Source organism: Aythya ferina (genome assembly GCF_964211825.1).
Source record: "Aythya ferina genome assembly, chromosome: 2".
In the NCBI taxonomy this organism is placed as follows: domain Eukaryota; kingdom Metazoa; phylum Chordata; class Aves; order Anseriformes; family Anatidae; genus Aythya; species Aythya ferina.
In genome coordinates this window covers 44,148,567-44,175,088 of record NC_140297.1, presented here as the reverse complement: position 1 = coordinate 44,175,088, position 26,522 = coordinate 44,148,567, and the positions used below count along the sequence as shown (strand labels likewise).

Below are 26,522 nucleotides of genomic sequence, written 5' to 3'. Positions count from 1 at the left end.
GACCCCAGCACCTGCAGCAGCGACACCAAGCCCAAAATAGGCGATTTGGTGGCCTCGGGCATCCTATATCCCAGTGGGGTGCCAACCCAAAGCCCCCACTGCCCCCCTAGGGACACTGTCCCCTCGTTGGGTGGCTGCCGAGCCCCCACCAAGTATCGACCGCCAGGAGCCGAGGTCAGGCCAGCACAGGGCTCTATGAAAATGAGCCTTCGCGATGGCTCGTCCCTACAGCAGCCTGCCAATACGCCTTAATGGGATTTCACAGCCCTGGCGCTCACGCTTTTCGGGAAAAAAAAAAAAAAAAAAAAAAAAAAAAGAGAGAGATAACACTGGGGTCAATATTTTTAATTAAACTCATTCCTTCGCAGGGCGTGAAGCGCAGCCGGCCTGACGGCCAGCGAGGCGCTGGGGGGGGGGGGGGCAGTGATTGCTGGGGGACCCCCTGCCCAACCCGCCGGCGGTGATGGAGGGGTTTGATGTAAAATAAAATATAAACGAATGGAATGGAGTTTATTATATTGATATTGATTATTTATTTATATGTATTTATTCTTATAATTTATTTTATTTATATTTTATTTTTTAATTTTTTATTTTATTTTTATTATTTTTTTATTTTTATTTTTCATTTTTATTTTTTATTATATTTTATTTGTAACATTTTATTCTCATTTCTGCACACTTCATTTTTATTCTCGTCCCTTCCCTTTTCCCATTTCCTTTCTCCGCTCCATTCCCATTCATTATTTTCACCCCCCTTTTTTTTTTTTTTTTTTCCTTTTCCCCCTCATTTTCTCCCCGACCTGCATCCCCCCCCATTTCCCCAATACCTCCCCCCTTAAGGAACATCACTCCACGTGTGCAAGGAGGGAGGCACACCCGGGGGGTCCCCGTGCCCGGTGTGTGTATGCCGCGTGTGCGCGCACCCCGCGGCCGCCGCCCGGCTCCGCAGTGCCCCCCCCCGTCACCTGACCGCCGCGTGTGCGCGCACCGCGCCGCCCCCCCCCCCAAACCACCTCCCGTTCTCCATCACCCCCCCCCCTTCCTTTCCCTTCCCTTCCCCTCCCTCCCTTCCCCTCCCCTCCCGCGGGGGCGGGGGTGCCCGGTATATACGGCCCCGCCGCCCCCGCCCCTGCCTGCCTCCTGCAGCAGGGGAGGCCGCCGCCGTGCCCGGCCCCAGCCCCAGCCGTGCAGGTGGGCGAGCAGCGCCCCTCCGCAGCGGAGCCCCCCCCCGGGGTGAGTGCTGGGACCCCCCCCCAATACGCGGTTGGAGGGGTGGGGGTCAGACCTTGTGCGTGGACGGCCCCCGGTGGGGTTTTGGGGGGTGTGGGGGGGGGGTGTGGGGAGCCCCCCCCCCTGCTCCATGCGGGTCCCCGAGGGCTGGGGGTGGAGTGGGTGGGGTGGGGGGAGCCCCCTGGCAGCGGCTCCCGGTGGAAAAGTTTCCGCAAGTCCGAAAATGCCGCGAGGGGAGGGTGGGAGGGGGTCCCCGCGGGGGTACCGGGGGGCACCGGGTACCGGGGGGGCACCGCGGTCTCGTCTCATGATGCGGAGGGCGCAGGGGAGCGGCCGCTTCCCCCCCCCCACCCCGGGCAGCCGCGGTGCCAATGCTGTAGGGTGTGTGCTGGGTGGGTGCTCCCCGCTGTGATTTTGGTGGTTTGGGGTTTTTTGCTTGAAGTTACAACGCCCCCACCACCCGTCAAGTCCTGTTATTCCCCGAAGTCCCACCAGCATCGCATCCCAACTGCGCTTTGCCCTGCGTGGAACCACCCTAAAGCACGCCCTGCGTTGCTTTCCCAACCCTATTTCCCTCCAGAGAGCTGCTCTGTGAGCCCGGCTGTGGGGCCATCACAGACCCCCACCAGGAGTCTGCCCACCTTGGGCATCTGGGAAGGTTCCAGAAGCACAGAGTGGCTGTGGGAGTGCCCTATGCGCCCACCTCCCGCTGGGGACTGCGCCAGGGAGGGGTCCATCAGGATCCAACCCCGATGCCGGGTGACCCAGGAGGCGGTGGTCCCATTGCTGGGTGTCTGTGGGGCTGTGACGAGTGCTCAGCCCCCCTTGGGCACCATCCAGGCTCTGGTTGTAGGTCGGAGCGGTCACAGAACCAGAACACCACCCAAATGTGGTTTTGCCACACCACTCGCACCAGGGTGGTGGTTGTAAGACAGCCGTGTTGGTGAAGGAAGCCAAAAAGGATGGGATTTGGTGATGCTTCCTTCCAGCAAGCCCCTTCTCCTCCTGTGGCGTTGCAGCAACAGCTGCCTGCCCGGCATAGATGTTAAAGCACTTCGTGCAGCAGGACGGGTGGTTCTGCTCTCTAATGAACTAGATAAATTACACAAAATTGGCTGAGAGGGACCGTCAACTTGGAGGAGAAAGGGAAAAAGAGTGTTTGAGGAGACCTTGATTTCAAACGTTGCAGTGCAAGTCCACCATTTGCCCTAACCAAGCACCTCCTGAAGGTGTGAAATAAGTGGCTTAAAGCCTTTTTTTCCCCTCACTGAGCTTTGACAGGGAGGAAATGGTTATGCATAACCATGCGTTTTACGTGTTTCTTAAGCGCTCTTTCGTCTTGATGGTGTAGCCCTAACATTGAAATACCTGGAACGCATCTCTCTGCACCTTGCATACCGCATTTAAAACGAGAGCATCATGGGCGAAATCCTAGGTGGTAGGTCTGGGGAAGGGTGGGGTGTTTTATGGCTCCAACCCGCCAGGCAGGTGAATAACATCTTCCCAAATCCCTGGGTCTTGCAGGTCTCCACCATGGCTGGCGCCGCCAGGGCTGCCCTCCCACATGCGGCTCGGTGCGACGCGTAAGTACCAGGCGTGTTGTGTGTCTGTGCAGATTTCGGCAGATGATTATTTTTTTTTCTTCCCCCCTCTTTAAATAGGCAGGTTGATTGCGACAAACGGGGATGGCAGCATATTGCAGATGTTTTTTTGGTTGGGAGGCATTGTGGGTAATGGCTGAAAGACTCCGCTTTTCGTACCGAAAAAAAAGAGTAACTTGCCAAAAACTTGCCTGTATTTCCAGTGCTCACACCACCAGCACCTATTTCACCTTTTCATGTGAAAGCATGAGATCTTTCCATTAGTTTGCGGCAATGCTATGGCCTTTCTTGAGCCATTGAGATGTCGGCAGGTAGGTACCCCAAGGATTGCTTTAATGCCACTCAACACTCAATGACTAGATGAAAACCGCAGAGCAAAGCTGAGGTATGGTAACGTATATAACTTGTTTCATGTGAAAATTGTGTTTTTTAATGAAATAAGAATGCAAACTGCCTTATCAGCATGAAACATCTGCCTATTAAATGCCTGTTCCGAGGGAAGAGTTGGCCACGTTTCACCACAGGTTAAGTAATTGTGGGTTAATAGGATTCTGTCAAATACATGCTGTGAAATATTAGTGTAACGAGTAACTATTCTTCTTACCCTGCCTGCGTTTTTACCTTCAAAAGAAGCCCGTGTTTCTGAAAACTCCTGGTACCGCATAGATGTGTGATGGCTGTCTGGAGACGCAAAATACACTTCAAAAGATGCCGTGGAGGGGAAAAATAATGGATGCTCATGAGATGAGCAGTTCTAGAAATGGAAGGTGGGGGCGATCGGGCCTTTCTGCGAAAAACGTGCCCTACCTGATTATTTTCCCTTCAGTACCTCGGCTAAATGATGCTCCATTTTGACTCGTGTTAGCATTATATTGTTGTTGGCTATTCTCAGTCAGGCTCGCCTTTCAGAAGGCAAATAAGGGCTACAAGTTTTGGTTTTAATTAAACTGAGCGTACGCAGCGAGTGAGTCCGAAGAGAATGTGGTATTACTTAAAATTGCTTTGAAAACAGAAAATGTTGTCTGTACTTTCACAGTGTCTTCGGTATTCTCTGATAGCCTGTATTTGGTATTTAATGTTGAGGTAAACCTGCCTAAAGTCATTCATATAAATGGCGATTAAGTAAATGTGATGCTCTTTCATGAGAAACTTGCACTTCTTATGAATTAGACGGTTAAATCCATGTGTTTATCGAAAGTTTCAGCGCTGGAATTTCATGAAGTTTTTAACATTCTTTTCACATACTGTGTGTTTGTGTAGCAGTGCCAATATATATGCATGGTGCAGGGAGAGGAAACAATAACATTTGCTTCATCTTATTTTAACCATTTTGTGCAGTATGTCATATGCAGATAGAGCGAGGGCGATGCAGGCTGCCTTGTTCAAAAGGTAGGGAGGAAAAATCCTCGCTAAAAATATTGTCAGGAAAAATGATTAATACAGGTTCCCTTGCCTGTTTTTTGGTGTGGGGGAGTGGGTGCTCTGTAGGAGGGTTATTTTTGTTTCTTCTGGTAATTCTTCATTTGTAAAGAACCGGTTTCCTACTTTGGAAATCAGCGAGGGAGGGAGGGATGGGAGGTGTTATTACAGGAAAAGGTCAGTGCTGCTCTCTTTCTTCATTGTTTCATTCATGGGGCTTTCCTTCTCGTGTCTGACCTGCCAAAATATTATCTGGGAGGGAAGGAGAGGAGGAAAAGAAGTGCGTGTTTAAGATGCACGGGTGTATTGGGGGATGCTTACTTAGAAGACTGTAGTACAGCCCTACAGCCTAATGGAGTGAAAACATGACAATCCTGAGTCAGATGGGTGGGGCACAATGCAGTGCTAACTGTAAGCCTTTTGTCTAATAAAAATGCCTGAACCAAAGTGGTTGTCTGGCAATCAGCATCCCGCCTGACCTTTTTAAAGACACGACAACAAAGTTAATGAACGTGTCTTTCAGCTGCCCTGCAATATGTCGGGATTTTTGTGCATTACCAGAGAGCCAGGGCTCATTCCGCTGTGGCTCGTGTCGCAGCATGGCTATTCTGGAGTTTGGGAGAGTATTTATGAAATTATTATTAAAGCCTTGAGCAAAACAGCCTGCCTACAGCTCCCGAACTGGCTTGTCTCATTCTCTTTAAGGCTTCTTTTCTTGGGAGTGCAATGAATTAACTTCACGAGTTTCACAGGGCTGCTGGAAAATAAATTCCTAAGCTGCGCTCTAAGACTCCTGTAACACCAAATAGTTGGAATTGCTAGATAATCACAGAAAACCTAGCGCTTTATCTCAGTTAAATGTGGGCATTGTTTAAAACCTTAGCTTAATGAGATAAAGCGTTATTAAGCCTTCTTGCTAGGAAAAATGTTTGAGCTTTTCCGAAAGCTGAACACACTGCGTGATTATTGAAGAATGCGTTGCATTTCATAAGCGGGATGCGTGCAAGGTGCATCAAGTCGAATAATCCCAGATGCGTGAGCAGCTATTTGTTTTGCTAAATTTGCAGTGGAATAAAATGTACGGCTCCTACAAGACTCGAGTAAGCCTGCATCTACTGAAAAATCGTGTTGTGCGAGGGTCTCTCTGTTCTGACAGAGAAGATCATCAGTGTGAAGGGAATTCTATATGGCTGTGAGGTACCTTGGAAATAATAAAACTAATATTTGTGCTGGCTTGTTAGCCCATTAAATGCTTAATTACTTCCTTTAAACAGGATTGAGGAATTTCATTTACAAATTAATACTTGTTTTTAATGCTAGGTGACAGTTTCGCCACCGACGTGCAGAATTCTCTGAGGCTTATACTTTCTGTAGAGACAAACAGAATTTAATTTGCATGTGTCGAGAAGAAAATGGTGGCTTCTCCTCTCGGTGAAGACTGAATAGAAAACTAATGTGGTGACATCTTAACGCTGAGGCACTGTTTTGCAAAGAATAATGCATACGCTGGAGCATCATCATAAATTTAGACAAACTTTAAAATGAGCAGTGAATGTTTCAAGAGGCAGCTCCTTTCTGCTATGCTTAATATCTGTATGTTATAATGGGTGTCTGCATTAATAGAGCCCACTCAGACTTACGATTATAGATAAAATGTAAATAGGAAATAGGCTATGGAGGGAAGTAAAGTGCTATCCAGGAACTGATATTTTTTTTCCGAAGCTTACTCTAGGATATTCAATGGTAGGATGAAATCGTATAAATGGTAAACGGTACGTATTTATCATCTGTGCAGTATTGATCTAGATGAAAAGGAAACAAGTAAAAATCAGCATTTTAAATGGAACTTAAAAATGAATCTCTAAGATTTTTGAAACCTGTAATCAGCCTAAATTGGAGGGGAGGAGAAGGAGGGGATTGGGGGAACTGTTGCGGGAGGAGAGCACATGCTCTACTTCAGCTGTGTATTTAAGGAAGTAGGTATTGTGATGGGGAAGATATAAAGCGACTGCCTAAATTTACTGGGTTTCAGATCAACTAGTAGCACTTGTGAATTACACAGCATATTTCTGAAAATCAGCGTGTTGCATCTGTGCTTTGTTTGAGCAGCAGACCTATTTGCGAAGCTGTTTGTCACACTGTCATTTTTATTCTAATAGGGCTTATATGGAAATATTCCTGCAATGCATCTAAAGAGAAGACAAATGGCAGTGTTTATGGAAGGCAGCAGATTGTACCGCAACGTGCGCATAGGGTGGAGGAGGCTGGCGTCCTGTCCCCCTGCTGCAGCCCCTTGCTAAAGAGGGATTGACATGATTTTGTTTAAATATGATGCGTGTTACACCGGCCTGATGTAAAGATTAACACAGTAGAGTCCTTAACCTGCTTAAGGACTCTGGGTCCTGCCCCAAGGTAAATAGTGAATACAGTTGTGTTTGCCCAGCGGGTTTGGCTGTGGGGAAAAATAGCTGGGAGTCTGCTCTTTATTTCTTGCTAACTGCTGGTCTCACACACCAGTCAATTCCAATTCGGAGTTTTTCTGAGGAAGTAGTTCAGCCTTTCTAACAAACCAAAAAACTTCTTGGATGTGGTAGCTGTACTTCAGCTCAAGTCCCATTTTCTTGTATTTAAAAAGCAAACCCATCAACTTGAAAAAAAAAAAAAAAGGAAAAATAAATGCTGACCTATCTAGCTGATGTAAATCAGCAGTTGCTCTTGGAGACTTGGGATGTCCAACCTCCAAAGCAAATGTGGTCCTTAGGAATTCAGCAATATGCTGTTAATTTCATGTCTGCTTGGAATTTCATTTTTTTTTTAAAGCAAAAGGGGGGAGAACATGAATGAGGAAGATGGAAAAGAGGAAAAATAGTATTTTTTTCCAATTAGCAAAGAACTACTTTCCCTGGTGAATGGATTTTATTTTTCCCCGTTCGCTACGAAGGTGTAGCACATGAAGGAAGGTAAATCTTAGGGTCTGACTCAGGTTTAATAAGAAGGAAGGTGTAAGCTCCATGGTGTCCTGATGAGTTGTCACCTTCTTCTGGCATCCTTGTGCTGGGAGGCTCCAGCCTGGTGACAGATAGGTCTGGCTGAGGTTTTGGCTGCTCTTTATTCTGGTGAAAATCAGCGTTTGTCTTGGAGGTCAGTGAATAATAAATAGATTATTTTAAGGATTTACCAAAGTGTGAGTCTAAATTTGATTATTTTTTTGAGAGAGGGAATTCCAGTCTAGATTTCTTCGCAAATGAAAGAAAAGTATTACTTTGCTCTTTTGCCTAGCTGTTAAGGTAAGGACACCATAGGTGGCTTGAGCATCTTGCAAGGAAGGGCTGCCTCCAGTCATCTCAGCTGTGCTTCCAGCAGTGAGAGCTCTTATCCAATATTGTTGCTGGTGCCTGCTCACATTGCAGTTGGCCAGGTGGGGAGCCTTTCGCTTTGGAAGGCACCGTGCGCTTCACCTGTCTGTACAGAGCTCTGGTAGCACGAGCTCTGGGTTTTCACTGAGCTTGCCTGTACGCTGTGGACTTTATTCCAAAGTGCTTGTCTCATCCAGGCTTCTTGAACCAAATGTTCACCAGGGTGAGGCAAAGCACTACTGTCAATAAAACTGTGTGCATTAGTCCTCAGAGCCATGTAGTGGTGTGCATTTACCCTCAGAAACCTTCTGTGGGGAAGAGGGTTTGCAGAGGTGCCAGAGGAGCAGATGGACAATGCAAGTCACCTGTGAGGGCTTTGGGGTTTTGCTGGAAGCTGGTGGAAGTGCTCTCAGCACGTTGTGGTAGGTATTGTGCTGGTGGTTATGTGTAACATCTCTGCTGCTGATGGATCACAAGGTCCCAAAGAGCCAGGGCAGGAGCAGGCAGAAAACTGGACGAGACGTAGGCAATTCTGGTGTGAGTTATCCCTTGTTTCATCTTTGCCCTGTCCTGGGGTGCTGCTGGGGATGGGCACGCATGGGGAGCACGGAGCTGGTGCAGGCTGGGTGAAGCTTGCTGCAGGGGGTGATGCTGCAGCTGGTCCCAGAAACGCAGCCTCATCGCGTCTTTGCTGGTTCCCTAGCTTGGAAAATGTGCAAAACCATTTTCCTTCAAAGCGCTTCTCGAGGACTAACCCACCCAGGGGTTGAAAGCTGGATGTGTGAGGGACTGAAAGCAGATCAGTCTGTCACCAGTGCCAAGCCTGACCTTGGGCACGCAGATGTAAGCCTCCCTCCAGCATTGCTTCTCCAGCTAAGAACTGGGTGTGGTGGAGGGAGTGCTGTGTATGGAGATCCTGTGAGCGTGCTGTCAGGTCTGGTGTTTGTGAAGGTGTTCGTGATCCTTAGGGGAGAAACGGGCATCATGCTCCTGCTTTGTTACCCCATTCATATGGGTGAGGTGGGAAGCAGGGCTTGAATTCCTGCCCCTCACAGCCTTGCAGTCTGCTTCCTAAAACACGGGTGGTATTCCTGATAGAGAGGTCGATCCCCGGGGTGTCTGCATGCATCTAGCTGGCTGTCACTACCAGAGCATATTGGAATACACAGTGTGCGGGTCTGCGTGCAGCCTTCTTTTGGGGGAAGAAAGGCTTTTTCCTTCAGTGAAAGTGATGCCTGCTGGCTGGAGGAGTGTGTGTGGGGGGGGGGGGTGTTGTGTGCTCCAAAGCCTGCTGAGGGGCTGTGGCCCTGTCGGGTGGATGGGATGTAGGGCTGTGGGTGATGCGTGCTCGGCAGGAAGGCCCCGTGGCTGTCTGGCTTCGCCCCTGGACAGCGTTGCTGGCTGGGTTATGGAGGCTGTCATTTGTCATCACCGTCTGTGACTGAAAAAGGCAGCCCTGACAGAGCGACGGGAGCGCTGGGGATGGCTGAGAAGCAGCTTGCAGGGCTGGTGGGCCTGAAGGAGGAAGGCGAGTGCAGAGGAAGGAAGGAGGCTGGGAGGGAGGCAGGGAGCATCCCCCAAACACCCGCGGTGGCAGCTTTACCCTTGCACGGGGAGTTGAAATCTGCATGAACTGAGAGCAGTGCAAGTAAATGTGCCTGTTTGATTGTTAATAGATAAGGATTATTACTTTAAAAAAGGACGACAGGATTAATGCTCCTGACAGTCGCAGTACTTGGTGGCTTGATGGTGTTCCTGCTACTCCACCTGGTTTCTGTCCTTGGTTCCAGCAGGTGCCACTGCTTGGTGGGAAGGAAATCACCTCATGGTGATAAACTGCATGGGCTCACTGTTAGCACCAAGAAATGCTGAGCATTCGTGTGCGTGCTGTTCATGCTAAGAGCTGTGGTACCCTGTACTGCTTTGTGTGTTTGAGGGCTGCTTGTCCACTCATGCAACATGCAGTGTCCTGGAGACATGTTTTTCCTTCAGGTATGTCTTCAGCGCCATGGAAATAACTTTTAGGACAGCATGCTTTATGGTTTCAGCCAGATAATCCACTGCCTGTCTTCCTCAGCTGACATCCCAGCCTGGATTACTTCCTTTGGTGGGTCACTGTCCTTAGGAGCAGGGATCTCTGAGAACATGCACCCCATGAACAGCCATGGCAATGACAGTAGGAAACTCAGGACACATCTCCACCCACACCCACAGCCAAAATAGTCACCAGAACGCTTAGCAGTCAGCAGTCCAACACGTCCTGGGTGGTACGGATTTTATTTTTTAGGTTTAAAGCTGTATTTGGTTAGTCTAGAATAGTATGACTTAAAGTTTTTCTGGAGGCTTAATGCTGAAGTGGCGACAGGTCTTTTTTGTGCTGTGTCACGCTCCAGCTCAGGAGCACCACTGCTTATCTTCGGGGCGTGTGTGTGGCTGTTGGATCATGACACATCATGTTGGGTCAAAACATATCAAATACCAAGGAACAGCTGAACAAAACCTTTTTTTTTTTTTTTAAAAAAAAAAAAAACAAAAAACAAAAAAACCCTACACCAAACCTCAGAGGCTGCAGCAGTGCTGGTTTTGCAAGAGAAATCCTGGCTAAGTTAAGCGATTCCTTAACCCTGCCTGCCCTGAAACCTTGGAGGAAACACCCTTCTTGTAACTCAGTGGGTCAGAATGTGTAACTTGGGTGCCTGAGGAAATAAAAGGGCTGTCGGGATGCCTGCAGCTTGCCTGCTGCTATGGAGCTGCTGAAAACACAGACGAGTTGTTGCTGCTGCCTTGTGAAAAGGCTGGCAGGGCAGTGTTGCTGGATTTCCTCCAGAAGCATGGGAGTATGAAGCGGAGGTGAAGGAGATGTTTGTGACAGGCAGAAGTGGCACAGGTTGTTTCACAGGTACCTGTTCTCGCATTGTCTGCATCTTGCCTTGTGTTGCCTGCTTGTCTTATAAATAGATTGAGGCAGGAATATGCCTCATTATATAAATCTGAAAAAAAATACAGGATGCTTGGGGTATTCTACAGCTCACTTAAAAGGTTTTTTGGTTTATATCTGTTTCTGCAGCGGCCATGTGCCTGTGATCCACAGTCCTGGCTGGTGTGTGGGTGAGACACGAGAGGCAGGAGGGCCTCTGAGTGGAGCAGTACAGAAATAGCCTTTCCATGGCAGGGATTTGCAGGGGGCGAGATGGGGATCCATGCCTGGCACATTGGGGCTGCCCTGAGCATTTTGATCCTGGGGGAAGATTGGGAGAGGAGGAGGGTGTAGGCCTTCTTTATTTTGGCATTTATCTGGTTTGGGGCTTTTCTTCCTCTGTCCTTGCACCCAGCCTGCTCTAAATCCACCTCAGAGGCTGTGCCCTTGGCCACAACCGAGCATCCCGAGGGGAGCAAGAGGCTCCCTGCACTGCCAAAACACAGCATCACCCAGAGCCCCCATCCCTCCCTCAGACGTGTTCAGGGGTTCAAAAACTGCGCAACCCAAGTGCAGTAATTCCGGAGCGTGAGAATCCCTGATGTCTTATTACTGGGGAGAAAATGGCTCTGCGTGTGAACAGGAAAAAGGAGAATGTGAGAGTGCGTTTTGTAAGGACCAAAGGGTGTGGCTCAAGCATCAGTAACAAATGCTGGGAGGAAAAAATGCTCTTTGTTCTGCAGTCAGGTGGGCTGACAACTACTCTCGCTCCATCCCTGGCATGCATAACACCCAGCACAATTAAAAGATTTGGGAAGGCTTGATGCTATGGAAAGGGCTGCAAATGCAGCAAGTGAGGAGGTTCATCCTCTGATCTGCTTCCATCTTTTTTTTAAATAAGCAGTTAAGTTGCAGAGCTCGTCGATACCAAATTCAGTGTATCTGCATTGTGCGGCTGCATTGTTTCAATGTAAATGTTTTGTGTGCATAATGCTTCAAATGGGCAAATAAGTTAAAGCTCTTTAGCACTAAAATTTATGTTGGCCTTACATGCGACTAGAATTGGACCGAAGTGTACATTAAAGTGTATGAAAAACGTGTCTGTATATGCATGCAGTACAGCAAATCAGCTCGTAATGATAGCCTTGCTAATCGAAAATAATTTGAAAGCTGTTCCTTTTAAACCACCCGTGTTTGGCAGTTTTAATTGCTTTAAAAAAAAAAAAATAGGTTCAGTAGCTTTTAGATTTTTTTTTTTAGATTGTTCCATGCTAAAGGAGCATCTTGAGCTTAAAAAAATCATTTCTGAAAAAAATCATTTTTGCTTTCTCCACTCTTCTCTAAGTTGGTTTGATCAAGTGAATAAAATATTGGTGTCATCACACTCACATTTGTAACCCCCCAAACATCAGAACTAAAACTTGGTCTCTTTGCAGTTGATGGCAAGAAGTGTAATCTTTTTGTATAAGTGCAAACTACCAACTTTTTTTTTTTTTTTTTATGAAAAGCAAGTGGGAGCAAATATACGAAGCAATAAGAAGATCTGGCCAAAATACATCTCTCTTCCAAATTTAAGTAAATTCTTTTAAGTTCAGGATCAGGAATTTAGGTGGACTTCTTATTTTGTGTCTTTTTATTTTGTGTTCTGTATGAATGCATGTGTATTTTCATATCTTCTAAGAATGTCTTCTTTCTTCTGGGAGGGAGAGAAATCTACTTGCAAATTTACATCTTGTGACATTTCCTTACAACTGTGCACTGGCTTATGTACTGCTAGAGGCCAGCCCATCATTTCTTGGTAAAAAGAACCTTTCAGCTCTGTTACCTCCTGTAGAGAGCTAATTTTCCAGCAGTCAGGCTCGATCTGGATAAATAATTAGAGAGCGCGCGAGAGAGATGAAGATGATCACATCAGCGCTGCCTGTAATTCAGTTAATACCGCCAGACCCTGTGATTTCGTGTCTGCAGCGTGCTTGCGTGGTCTCAAAAGCCGCAGAGGCGAGCGGCAACAAAGCCAATCGCTTACATTTGTCTTGGAAGAATTAGCGGCACTTCGCATTCATTTGCCGAAAGCCAGCAAACAGCTGCAGCGTGCATCTGCAACGCGAGAAGGTGATTCTCCACGCGTTCACGCTTTCCCCCCCCACCTCCCTGTATGCAAAAAATGTCACCGTGCAATTAATTCAGGGGTGCCGCTGTCCTGAAGGGGAGTGAGCGCATCCTCTGCGGGTTTGTGTTGGGTTTCACGTCGGTACCGTGCACGGCAGGGCGAGAGGGGACCGGGTGAAGTCTGTTCTGGCACTTGGCGATTTTATAACCACCAGTCAGAATTATCTGATGGCAACACTGAGCTGAAGAGGTGTCTGTTTCTTTGAGCAAGCTGTAGCACTTCGCGTGGCTCTTAGCTCGATCTCTTCCACTGATGCTAGGGTAAACTTATGGTCTTGGAGGTTGTGTTTGTTGTTGATGCAGACTCGTTCATCCCGGTGCTACGAAGGGGTTAAAAATGCCTTTAGTCCACTTATTCCCAGTGGTAGCTCTGCAGCATTTATACATGGATCAGATTAAAATAGGTCAATATCTTTTGTGGAAGGTCTTTTGCCACTTTGGTGCCTGACTGCAGTACACCTACCTTGAGGATGAATGGACCCTGAGGAAATCGGTGCATTAACAAAAACACAGCCTAGGGATGCTTTAGGATCACATTCCTTTATTCATCAACTGAATCAAAGACTTGACAGAGGATACTTTGTCATCAAGTCGGTCCAAATAATACTTTGTGAGGTGATGGATAACTTCTGCTGCAGAAATAAAGCCGTGTATTTTCAGGGGGAAGAGAGACGTGAGCGGTGTGGGTTTATTCTGTTCTTTGCAGTGCGTCATTTGCGTTAAAATTGAAATATTTCAGCTAGAGCTTATACACAGAACCTGATTAAAAAGAAAACTGTGTATTCAGGAGTTGCCTTATGGCAGGAAGTCTTTGTCTGCCTGTTTGCTTTATTGCGGTTGCTGACTGCCTTGGATTGATTTTTGGCTACCAAATCAGTACGGTGAGGACGGCGCGGGAGGCAGGGGTGCAGTTCTGCACTTGGTGGGACTGAGAAGCTGACTGCTGCCTCTCGGAGTGCAGGTTTTCTTGTTTTTTTCTTTAACTTGGATTTTCCATATTATAAAGAGGAAGAGGCTTCTCTCCGATATAATGGAGCCATTAACATCTATTAATAATGCAGACAGGGTAAGTAGCTGGAGTTGGAGCTCCCCGGGGGCCTCGTAAAACAGATGTGCACTATATCTTCCCGGATTTGATAGCTGCTGGGGTCGAGGGGGTCGCTGTGGTTCCCGTTTATTTCCTCCGGCAGCGGTTTTCTAATTTAAGCACCTCTGTCTCCTGGCTACGGCCGCCCGCTGCGCTGCAGAGGGGGTGCTCGTGCCTCGCCGTGCCTGCTGCGAGCAGGGGCACCGCCGGGTGTCCCTGCCTCTGCTCCTCGCACTCCGTCTCAGACGCCTTTCCCACGCAGGTGCTGCTTTTGTTGGCTTCGCAAATGGGCAGGGGAAAGAAAAAAAAAAAAAAAAAAAAGGTAAGCGCTTCCTCCTCCTGAAATACGCACTTTCTGTTTTCCTTTCTTGCATGGGAAGTGAGAAATATTTCAGCTTGCATTTCATGCACTGCATCGCTTGACAGGAGGGCTAGTCACTGGAGGAGGGTGCAATCGCCGTATCCCCTCTTCCAAGATTGTGCTTCTTGGTTTTAATTGAATGTATTCATGGCCTCTGAATAGATAGTGCTGCATGGTTTCTCAGTAGCTGTGTGCCCAGCTTGGGAACTGCACGCAGGGGAACTTGAAATATCTTGCATTTTATTGTAATTTTCTTCCTGCAGATTGCTCTCCGAAAGTGGTGATAAAACATTAGTGCTCATAGTGCATGGCAAAAAAAAAAAAAATCTTTATAATCAGTATTGCACTTGCATCGTGCAGGCTTAGGATCGCCTCCAAGCAAATAGGGGATGTGAATGTCTGTCCTTGTGTGTGCTTGTATTACAATATAGCCTCGCTGTATGCATTTAAATGTGGAGGTATGCACTCCTGCTGCCTTGTCACAGATGCAAGGGAAAAACCCTGCTACTGGCTCCGGATCCTTTTCAGCTGCTTACACCAGCTGTGCGTTATGGTTAAAAGTTTAGAAACAGAGGAAGGTCGTGTACCTCCTTTTGGAAGGAACAGACGGAAGAGTTATTTTTCCCCCACCTCTTTTTTCATCCATTACTGTGTATGCAAATGACTGCTAGTGTTGCACTCTGAAGACTACTGTATTATATAGGGAAACATAATTTCTGCTGCTTTCCCTGCCGTAATACCCACAGAACTGGGTTGCATCAGTATTTGCAGAAAGACAGGCACATCAGGTAGAAAGGAACAAGAGGGGTGTGAGCAGGTTTTTTGGAAGCACTGCGTAAGCCACGCTGTGGCTTCAGCAGGCAGCATTCAGAATAGGGTGGGTGGGCCTTACTCTTCCCCAAATTCATTTCAAAACTGAAAATAAAGTCTGCCAATGACTTTCAAAACCCCTTCTGCTGCATTGCATCCTTCTTCCTATGCACTGGGGTACTGCGCATCAGCTCGCCTGTCCTTGTGAGCGTACGGTGCTGCGCCAGGCGCCTTGCTCAGCATGGTGCTGCGTGGTCGCTGCCAGTGCTGGGTTAAAGTTGGGTGGGAACGGGCATGCTAGCAGTCTACCTGGCAGATCTAAAAAACATATAACACTCATTCAGGTACATATTTTTGACTCTTAGATTTTTCAGGCGTTATTAGAGTCAAAAATTAAATGATAAAAATGATTATATACATTTTTGAGGAGAAACTAATTAATATTGAGTTGCATATAAATGTGCAGTTTGGCTCTTATTTTCTTTTATTGGATCCAGACTATTCTTGCAGATAGGTATCTTATAATATACTGATCTTATGTTTCTGACATATATTTCAGCATAATATTAGTATCTTAGACTTGAAATGTGCACATTTTACAAGCTATCTCAATTAAGTAGTGTGTAATTTTAGTGGCTGAACTTGCAAATCAGTTTTTTTTTTTTTTTAAATAGAGCTGTTTTTCTTGGGAAAACGTGCTGCCTGTTACTTCTGTGTTATTTGGAGAAGAATTGCCAGGACACTTGCTGCTTTCCTTACAGAAGAGGTCGGTAAGGCTTGGAACTGACAGGCTCAAAAGAACAATAAGATGCTGTTTTAAATCGAGCACCGAAGTCATTGTTTTCTGTTAGCATATTGCTAATTTATAATTGGTTTGGTTAGAGCTGTTCCCTATTTGTACAAACCTCTAGCAGTCAGCCCCTTTTTCATGAAATCAGTGCATGATGCTACAGATGCTGGTGATGTTTAACGATACTTTTCTCCAGGCTCTAAAGTAATCCCGTCAGAATCAATGTGAGACCTAAACATCAGCCAGCAGAAGTGTAGATGGTAGGAGCAAGCCGTGCATTTTGTAGTTTTCCTATTGTGTGGTTTCAGGGTTGGCTTTAACTTTATTTTGTTTATGGCATCAGCAGCTTATTTGAGCCCCTTTCGGATTATCAGTAGAACAAATTTTACATCCAAAATGCGATTCAGATGCACAATATGTGGTGTTTTAACTTGAATCATAATCAGGAATTAGGTACGTAATAAATATAAAATAAAACTTGACATCAGTGAGAGTTTCTCTGTGGAATGAAGGAAGACTATATGGCTTTTGGAGGTGTTGACTGCAGAGTGTTTTATCCTTATTTTCCTGTAAGGAGGCAAATACACGCAGATATGATCAGTAATAGGAAACAGTAATTTTAATTACTTTTATGATTGCCCTATAGATGATAAAAATGCTTTTTAAGTAATAATAAACTAGAAACAAAATTGTATACTTAGGGAACTTTGCCGAGTATATAAATACATTACTAGAAGTCAGGCTTCCGCATTCTTTGGGAAACAAAGGAAAGATCCTCTTTCTTTGTTAATGGTATTTATCATCTTTAACTCATTAGTTGCTGAAAGCAGGGAGGAGATGTTGGAGGCATTACGCATTTTTTTAATTTAAAATTTACATAGATTCTTTGAAGAACGCTTATATGCAGGTATTTTGTAGATAAAATGCATACAAAAATGCATAAGCTACAGGCATTGTGCCTTCATGATGTTCCTTAAAAATGCAGTATTTTTATCCTTTGTGTTTAACGCCTTCTAAATAAAGAGGAACAATCATAGGATTCCTTTTTATCTGAACTTTGGGTGCATCCTTCTATAAAATACAAATGCTTTGTGAGGCATCTATGAGAACAGAACAAAATAGAAGGTATTATGGTGTGGTGCCTTATGACATGCCATGATTTGACCTTTTCTGAAAATATAGCATTGTGACTTTGTCTAAGCAGCTTTAATTTTCTTGGAATGTTAACCTTTAAGTGATTGTCTGCAAAACGGGATCAATTATGGGCTGGCATACAGCAGCATAAAGAAAATACATAAATATAAATTTCTCTTAACACAATCTCTTTTGTTTACATCTTCACGTAAAAGATGTGTACAGAATGTGAGGAATGTTTTTTATTTTGGGGTAGGTGTAGAGTTCTTGTGACAGTCTTCTTGCTGTTTCCAAGTCCAGTAAGTTTTTCACTAATTGAATTTTTAAAAGGGTGTTTCCGTGAACGTTTCATTCTAGTGTATCACTCTTACATAGGATTTACAAACCCACAAGTAAGTTGCGCAGCTTTTTCTATTTATCCTGTCTGTACCCGTTCCTTGAACTCTCTGCTAAGAGACAAAACATTCTTCCTTCTAGTCTTTCATGTTTTTGCGTGAGATCCCTCAAACCTCTAACTAGGCTCCTTACAGTAGCTGCTTGTGATAACCTCCAGTGTGTTGATATGAGGGGAGGAGCAGAAATCTAACAGCTCACACTCCAGACACCCACGCTGATTGCAATAGAAGAAACTCTGTACAGCAGCAAAACAGAATAGTAAATACAGAGTAAGAAATCAGAAAAATGTGGCAAGTAATTGTAAAGAGGGGACCTACATCAAGCTGAGTTTTTGTGTATATAGCACAATTGAATTCTTGCAGGTGGAAAAATCCTCAAATTTATATATGGTATTCACTTTTTGTAAATATATATTTGTCTTCTGTTTTCTGATCAACCAACCTCAAAAGAAAGTCCCCTTCTCCAGATTGTTAATCTGGCTTCATGCTTTTAAAAGATTCACACTTGAATGTAAGCAAAGGGTATAGCATTGGTTGAAGAGACCTGAAGAGCAGCAATGAACCTCTCAGGATATAATCTTCCTAGTCTGCGTTGCTAAAGTCAGATACATAAAGTTAGCACAGACAAATATATATGTGGCAGGGTGGCTGTGAGTCTGGCTAGGAAGCCTGTGAGAATTCAGGATGCAGGTACCAGGGATGGATGGGGCAGCACTTCCACGCCCTTTGAGTTTCAAGATGCAGGAATTTGAATTGCTTCTCCCAGACTCGTCCATCTGGGGACAGGATTGTTTGGATCACAGAAGGGTATAAATTAGTTATTTATTGAATGTGCCCGGAAAGACAGGAGACTGAGTTTGTGTACAGAATGGGAGACGACTACTGATTAGGTATGCTATAAACCATACATAGCTTAAATGCACATGTGATGAATGTCTTTATTGTACACCCTTGTCCACTTTATCAGCTGCCAATGCATTCAATCATCTCCCTGAGGACTGCTGTAAATATTGCAAACACCCAGCCCTTTTTAAATAAAACAAAACCTGTTGAGGTAGTGTGTGTGTTTTTTGTTTTTTTTTCCTCACTGAAGTGATGAATTTTCCCTTCCACATATCTTGCCTGTTTGGTGCTCCTCAGAGTTTTGAAGGGAACTGGCTTGTTGCATGCAGGTTGGCCTGAAAGGGAGGGCAGGGACCTGCACGCTCACCACAGTGCACAGCTAGGAGATGAGAGGTGGTGTTTGCAGGGCTGTGCTGTGCCCAGGAAGGACTGGGAGGATGCTTGGGTGGAGCTCTGAGCTCCTTGTCTTGCTCCTTTTCAAGGTCTGTCCTCTTAGTACTCTGGAGATGTAAGTGGCAGGGGAAGCACTGCATTTGAGTGAAGGAGTTAAGAAAATGTGACTATGTACCATCTTGCCTCTGCATTTAACAAACTCTGATTTATTAAAATGCAAGCTCACTTTTCTGATATTGGAATTGCTCTAGTTTGACCTTCCCTCAAGGACATCTGTTATCCCAAAGGTATGTTTTTTTTTCTTGAGGGAGTAACATCACTGTCCCTCCCTCCTGCTTATTTTATGCCCCAGCTCCTCATTTATGTGAGAATCAATGTATCTTCTTTGTGTGTTTAGACCATGAACATCGCATAGGGAGATTAAACTGCCGTGCATGACAATTATGTGTACGTGAAACTCTTCATTAGCTTCTGTGCTAAAGAAAGGAGAAAATAGATGTCACAGACAAATTTCTGCCCAGTTTAGCTGCTGCAGCAGATGAGTGGGAGTTCTGAAGTACCTCTTCTGATTCTGGAGCAGCAGCATGTGGGTTTTCAGGCAAACCTCATCTCAGGATTAGGTGAACGGGGACCACAGCCACCATGCAGAGGTTTGTGCCCTGTCCTAGTTGTATCCCCAGGCTGGGAGCACCCCTTAAGTTTCCAGGCAAGCATCACATGTATCCACGTTGCTCTGTGTTAGCCTTTATCTCTTACCTTCAGAGTAAAGAAGCAGGGTGCAATCCTTCATGAAACCATGGCCCTCAGTGGAGGGGCTGGAAGTAAGCCCTTCATAAGAGGGTTTGGGCTTTCAATTATTGCTGAATCTCTGTAAAAAGCTGTGTTAACAGCCCACCCCAGCTGGCAAGGCAAAACATCCCTTTCTGCTTAAACACCAGAGGTATTTTTCCTAAGTGTGGTGAAAGCTCTTGCTCTTAAAGTTGAACTTTGAACCATTTAAAATTCATAAAACATCTAGGGATATGCAGATTTTCATATCAAAAGTCAAATCCAAGAGCCTTTTAAATACCTAAGTACTCTATAATTGGCTTGATTAGGCTAATATTAACTCCAAGTGACACTTCAGTGACATCAACTGTGACAACGGAAGTGACATTTCTGAATTGCCTTGTTTTTAGGGAGGATGTTGATCACTGCTTCTTTGATTGTCAGTGTGGAATAATGTTCATAGACCAACGTATTTCTGGCAGGCATGATGTCTCTGCTGTCTGCAGAGGTGCAGATGTTCAGGTTAGCTGCTGTGTGTAGGTTTCATGTGCTGACAATACAAAGACGCGGAATCTGTGTCAACAGAAACCCATGGATTTCTGTCAATCTGTTCAGAATTAAAGAGATTTTCTGAAGTAGTTTCTGAAGATATCAGTGATCTTTACAATGGCAAGGAGGAATTGCCACTGTTAATGGTAAAGCCTACGAAACACGGGCTTCAGTGGTCCAAGCATATGATGGTGTCAGCACAGCATCCTTTCCTTTCTCCACCTTGGTGGGGTACATGTTTTCAATTCTGGCGTAGCTTTCAGAGGATTACAACTTCAGGCACTCAGCATCTAGAGACAGGCAGCTCGTACCATTGTCTAGATCCCTGGTCCTTTGTGGCCTGATGACTCCCAGGCTAATACAAGATACACAGAACAACCTTCTCTAAGTGCTGTGCAAGCATTTGCTAGGCCCTGCTTGAGATCTTGGACGTAGTGTTAGCCTCGATAATGGAGGCCAATATTGCTCTTTGAGCTCATGCCCTGGCAGACTTTATTTCCAAGCTGTTTGGGCAGAAGCCTTTACTTCTGTCTGGACTTCAGTCAAGCTCTGTAGCACAGTAAGAATGCTTAGACCAAGGCCATGACTGCACATTGAGTGGAGACCCAACAAGTCTTTCAGCACCCATACGACACAGTCCTCTACTGATACATGAATGTACCAAGCTGGCTGGGTCCACTCCTAAAAGAAGCTCATGTCTTGATGTCTTAGAGGACCACCAGGCTTGAGCTGCCCCTTAGACACACGGGGCATAGGTCTCAGAGCAAGGTGCACGGTGGTCTTTCTTTCAGCTGGTTTCATAACTGAGGGACTGTCCTAGAAAACCTCTTGCAAGGGAAGCTGTTTGTACTTTGTCCAGTATATAACTTTACTAAACATATAAACACTTGAAATACCTTTTTCTTTTGAATATATTTTCTTTTTGAAGAAATAAATTCTTTTGAAGAAAAGTAATATTTTTATTTAGTTCTAACTGCTTGCTTGTTCAGCTATCAGTAAGAGATAATCTCTATGTAATTTACAGTAGTCAAAATCATAATTGCTAAAGCAAAAATTCAGTGGTTAAAAATTCTAAGGATCTATTCAGCAATGCTAGCATCTTCTCTAAACTTCCTACCTACTAGAATGAACCTTAGCATTAAATATAAATGAATGCTCCCACATCAGGGGGCAAAAGCATCCACTAATCAAGAACTAATAGCTCTAGACAAATCTTCTTTTTGAGAGAAGGCTTGTTAAGTTTAAAAAAAAATAAAGTTTTGATGAAACTAATCCTATTTTTATCTATCTTTGTGCAATTGTTTTGGTGATAAAAGAGATGGTTCAACTTCTCATCTTGGCAGATCATTGTGATTGGGGTACCGCTTCCCGAAAGATTCAATGTAGGATTTCTTTTTTTCTTGCGTGGGAGCTGCAAAATGGATTGTATCTAAGCAGATGGAGTACTGTCATTGTCTCTCCTGATTGACTACAAATAACCATATCTTCTGTTCACTATTCTGTTCTATTTACCTGATAATTCTTGTCTTTTAGCTTTGAAGGCTGTTGATATACAAGCTTGTACTTTCCCTGTCTGTTCCTTGGGCAGTGGAACCTTGGTCAGCTTTGCTGATAAATTCTGTAATATGTAATATGTTGTAAGCTGGAGAGACCACAGCCTGGGTGGGAACCTGATTGCACTGGCCTCTGCTTCCTTTTTGCTTCCCTTCTTTCTACCATTGATTGGATTTCCATCCAGCATCTTTTAAGTAACTTAAAGAGATGCAGCTGTGTAGAACCTATACTGCTATACATATCCAATTTGTTCCAGTGTACACAACCATATATGTGACAACTTAGTTTTGTATCCAGATCTTAAATGTTACCAAGCAAGAAAATTAGCTTGCTATCAAGTGTTTTCTTGCAGGTGCATTTTACACGTGTGCACACAAAAAAATTTAGACTATTTTTTTCCTGTGTATTCTTGCTGTACGTCCTTTCCAGTAGGCTTGTTGAATTTACGTCTGTGATAAGTCTGTCATTCCTAAAGATCGGGGATTTTTGTCTGTTCTCACAATAACATGAGGTAGAATCTATAGAAGCAATATTTACCACAGATTGCCTAATCCAATTACTTCATTTTGAAAATGGGACATTCTTCTGTGCTTTATGGCTCTCGTGGCCTTAAATTCTGACACTGAATATTCCCTCATTGCTGTTGCTTATGGCAGAGGAAGAGTGTTTTATTCTCAATTTAATATTTTCTGTATAAACATATTCTAAAGCCGCCTCACACTTAATGCTGTGGATATGACAGGATGAAATCACATGTGATTAACCAGGGGCAGTACATCTTGTTGCACATCTATCCAATAACACTAAATAAGCTCATTCTAATATGTTGCAGCTCTGAGGCTAATTAGCTAAGAGCAATAGTAATGTTCAGTTTACCTTTATGTGCTGTGGAGTGTATCCATTATTGTTGTATGATCTTCTGGAATACCACTTACTATGACAGCTTTGTTATATAAAAATGCTTAATGTTCAGGTAAAAAGGAGCGAATAAAGTAGGATGCACAGAGTAAGTTACTTGAAAATTTCTTTGTTGCCTTCACAGTGACCTTAGTTCATGTTCAAAGGTCAGGCTCTTCCCTCTGTTTTGCACCTCAGAATTATGAAACACGTACGTGTCCATAGCAGTGTGGGTTATCTGTGTTTTGGTGAATTCAGCTTACCTTGCAGCTGGATCAAAGCAAATAGCTAGGAAGCTTGGGATCACCATTACAGTTGGAAGGATGGCTTATCTGTAATGGCTGGAAACTTGTTTGTCGTGAAGTCAATGGAATGTAATTCTACATAAGGATATTCAAAACCAGGGTTTTTTTCGTGTAGTTTAACACCAGTGGGTAAGTAGCCATTACTTTAGTTGTATGCTGTTAGGCAGACATGGTATGTTCATTGTTTGAGCTTAAAGATAGCAGTCTTTTTTCCAAAATAGTCCTTTTTTAGATTTACTAAAAAAAAAAAAAAAAAAAAAATTTTGCATGCAGCTATGTTTTTGTGCATTTCTAGGAAAGACAATTAAATAGCAGAGTTGTGTGGGATTGTCTGGAAAGGGGCACCTATGAGTGACTGCCAACCTAGTGGCTCCAGCAAGTTTTGAAGAAGTTCCTTGTCCCACTTCTCATGACTGGTCTGTTTGGATAATGAAGGGCTGCTGCTGGCTAAGTGGCTGACAGGTACAATCCTCATACTGCCTGTCTCTGTAACAGATTTTAAAATCTCAGCTTTATGCCCTACCACCAAGGATCCTGCTGAAGTGTTTATGTTCTTAATATCTGCAAAAAGAAGATGGGTCTGTCTGTCTTTAAAATGACATGAAACAGATGGAGAAGCACATGGATTAATGGTCAGCTGGACTGGAACACTTGCTAGGTGTTCAAATGAAGTGCTTTTCTAGTTGTACCCGTTGACTAGAGCTCATGGGGGGTTGTCTGTTCCTGCTGTACTTCTGTAAAAACCTCTGACCATGCACATGATCTCCTTCATGTAGCTGATCAGTTGTCCCAGTTTTGCTTATCTGAGAAAATCCTGCAGGAAATAACTATACAGTTGGGTTCTGCGGTCATGCCCTAATATTTTACATACCAAATAATGCGAACCCTTAATTACAAACTCTGCCACATCAAAAAATGTGGAGGGCTGACATTTGTGCCTGAATGTGTGTGATGTGTTTGTTGTGGAGGTAAGAGGCTGTAATCAAGGTTTTATGGGATATGGTAAAAGGAGATGAATGTGTAGTGTTTCCTTATCAGGAAGCAGGAATTAGTTCCCTGTGATAATGTAAAGTCCGTCCATGTCCCTGGACATGTGCTGTGTAGCCATTCATGTGGGCTTGAGGAGCCCATCAAAAGGGCCTCCATTAACTAGAATTTAAAAACAGTGGAGAAGCAGAGCTTGGTACCATAGAAGCCATGAGTGCTTTGGAGGCTTATTTCCAGGATTTCCTTACTTAGTGGCAAAGTACCCCTGTCTGACCATGGCACAGTGCCTGGGTGCTGCAGCAGGGCTATCAGAGGGTGCTTGGAGCCCACCCCAGAGCTGGTGTTCATAGTCCTGTCCTCCAGGCAGTTGTTCGGTAATGAGGGGTGGCCCAGGAGGCAGTGATAGCACCATCGTCCTGGTGGGTGGTGAGCACAGGCACGTTGCATCTCTCACAGCAAAGATCATGGAGCTGCACAGAAGTGCATCTGGGTGCCTGTTAGGGGAGGGAGTCCATCTGTGTTTGTCTTCTGGGACCTGCTGTGGTTCCTAAGTTTGCATCTCTGCAAAGCTCACACTGAAAGGCCTGTTTCAGCTGGCCAATTCTTCAAAGCAATTTGCTCGTACATCCATCTCCCACTTCCCACACCTACGCAGAAGGCTTTTTATTGTTTTCTTATTGCCTTCTCCCAGCTTCTCTCTATATGAACTAAGCCACACAGCGAAGGTGGTTATGAAATCTTTTGCATACCGACAGGGTTGATGTTTTCTACATCTGTCCTCTATTAAGTCAAAATGATATTTTTAACTTCATCTGCAAGTCTCACTTCTTGCTTTTTATATAAAACACAATAGATGGGAAGGGCCCAGCTCTCTGCATACACTCTTCTATTCTTTCGCTCCCTAGACAGGAAGCCCTGATTTCCCCATCTTGTTTACATAATTTCAGGATTCTTTAACGCCACCCACATGTGTATGTAAGTGGTTTACTGAGCCATGCATAATGTGGTCACTTGAATGCTTCTCGAATGCATAGGTATCATGTGAAGATAATGATCCATATAAATGCGTTTCCTAGCAAGAGGCTCATCTATGGGTTCGTTGTGTGTAGGTTGCCATAAGTGTTGGAGCTGCTTTTTCTGTTGTGTTCTTCTCTCCATTTGCTCAGCCTCAGATCCCTTTTTTCCAAATTTATACTTTAAAACAGATTTTCTTTTGTTAGCTGCATTAGAGATATTAATTATACTCATGGAAAGCCACAGTTAGGTGCATGTGTATCAAAAAAAAACACTACGTTCTTTATCTGGAAGAAAATTGCAGATCATTTTCTTTAGTGATTTGAGTGGTTGGTTGCTGCTCAGTGGGAGAAGAAAGTAGAACTGTACTTCATACATTTTCTATGTTCTTTTTTTGAGGAAAAGTGTCAGGTTTTCCACACATGTTCATCCTGGGTCTGCAGCCTTCCAGAAAGGTTGTTCCGTGCTGTTCTTTTGGACGATAGAAGTAAAGCCATAGGTTTGCAAAACTGTTAATTAAAATCTGCTCCAAAATACATTCTTCTTAATTAAACAGCTGAAACGATCAATAATTGTAGGTGTTTGCTGGTGAGAGCTGGAACTTCCTTTTCCTGTGTGCATGTATAAAAGCATGGCTCGCCTTTGATGTGCCAGAGCCTCGTGGTCGAGCCATCCCCCATGGCCCCCATTCCTCATACTCTGAGACTTTGCATCACCCTTCCTCCTGCTGCACAGCCCCGTTACTTCCTGCTGATGGAATGAATCATGCATGATGGGTGTCTGAAGTTGGAGAGCAATTTCGGAAATTAGGGAGCACAAAAGGTAATTATTGCCCTCGCCATGACCATATAAAGACTGCAGTCTGATGTCATGAGACCTAAAAGACCACGCCATCTGGCTAGCCTTATCCAGTAATAGATCTCGCTTAAAATGAGCTATTTTAAATGTTGGTCATGAAGAGTTGATAAGGTAATAAATATTATGACTGTGCTCCTGTTCACGGCTCGGTGCTGCAGCCGGCTTAGCCGATGCTTTGTGTCTACACTACCAATCTAAAAAATGGGCTCAAAAGGCATCTGGCCCCATAAACATGTAGGTTTTCCATCCCTCGCACTGATGTTCTGCCACAGCTTGCAAAATGTCCCCCATATTTAGGAAAACCTGAGTTTAAGCTCAAGTGGTATCCTACCGCCTCTTGTGAGGGAAGATGAGATATGAGTTTTGAGGGGCTTCTTGAGGAGCCCTTGTTTATATCTGTTTGTGGTGTAGCTCAGAGGATACTTAAGCTTCTCTGCTTTCATAGAGGCACTACCACCATATTCTTCTTAGGGCTTTAGGCAGTTAAATATCAGATTGGCCTTGGAGACAAGATTTTTTTAATCTATAAGACCATGACTGTTGGTCACAAGCTAGTACCTTACATTTTTTTAAAAATACACTTGGAAACGTGAACAATAACTTATTTTAGAAAAGTACATTACTATTATCAATCATAATGCTGAAGACAGACTGCTGACAATTCTGATCCATGTCCAACAAATTAGTTAAAACAAGGAATAAGACTTTTACAAAGATGATCTCAGAATACTGCAAGGCCAAGATGTTTCCATCATGTCATGGAATGTAATTTATAATCCATTGCAGAATAAACTCCCGAGTTTACATTTTGTAATGGAGGCTGCCAGAAAAAGCTAGAAAGCTTCTAATGCAGTTCATGATTTGAAAGCATTCATAATTTGGGGTAAATTAAATATTGATGGAGGACTGCCTATGACTGAGGAGAATGCACCCAGAGTCCCTGACAAGCAACAGGTTCGGTTTTAAAGGGAGTGAATTGGTTAGCTTTTTTATAGCTAGATAGCTACAAAGGCATTCTTCCTGAGACCAAAATTACCTTGGCATAAGATCAGTTTGTAAATGGCATTGTGCATCAGAACACA

General features: G+C 44.4%; 1 protein-coding gene across 5 annotated transcripts in view; it reads left to right on the top strand.

The window, feature by feature from the left end:
* The first annotated feature begins 1,058 nt into the window (after window positions 1-1,058).
* The window catches only part of LOC311430588 (uncharacterized protein), a 64,304-nt gene continuing 38,840 nt past the window's right edge, over window positions 1,059-26,522 (top strand). For 4 of the 5 annotated variants that reach the window (XR_014688888.1, XR_014688890.1, XR_014688891.1 and 1 more), the window contains exons 1-2: window positions 1,059-1,236; window positions 2,758-2,816. Coding sequence is in view for 2 of the 5 variants with exons in the window: in XM_084507320.1 (XP_084363446.1) it covers window positions 2,798-2,816 (19 nt within the window). In the remaining 3 variants the exon portion in view is untranslated. Of the gene's footprint in view, window positions 1,237-2,583; window positions 2,672-2,757; window positions 2,817-26,522 lie in introns of those variants that run through there. The other variant, XM_084507319.1, reaches the window with a different exon arrangement.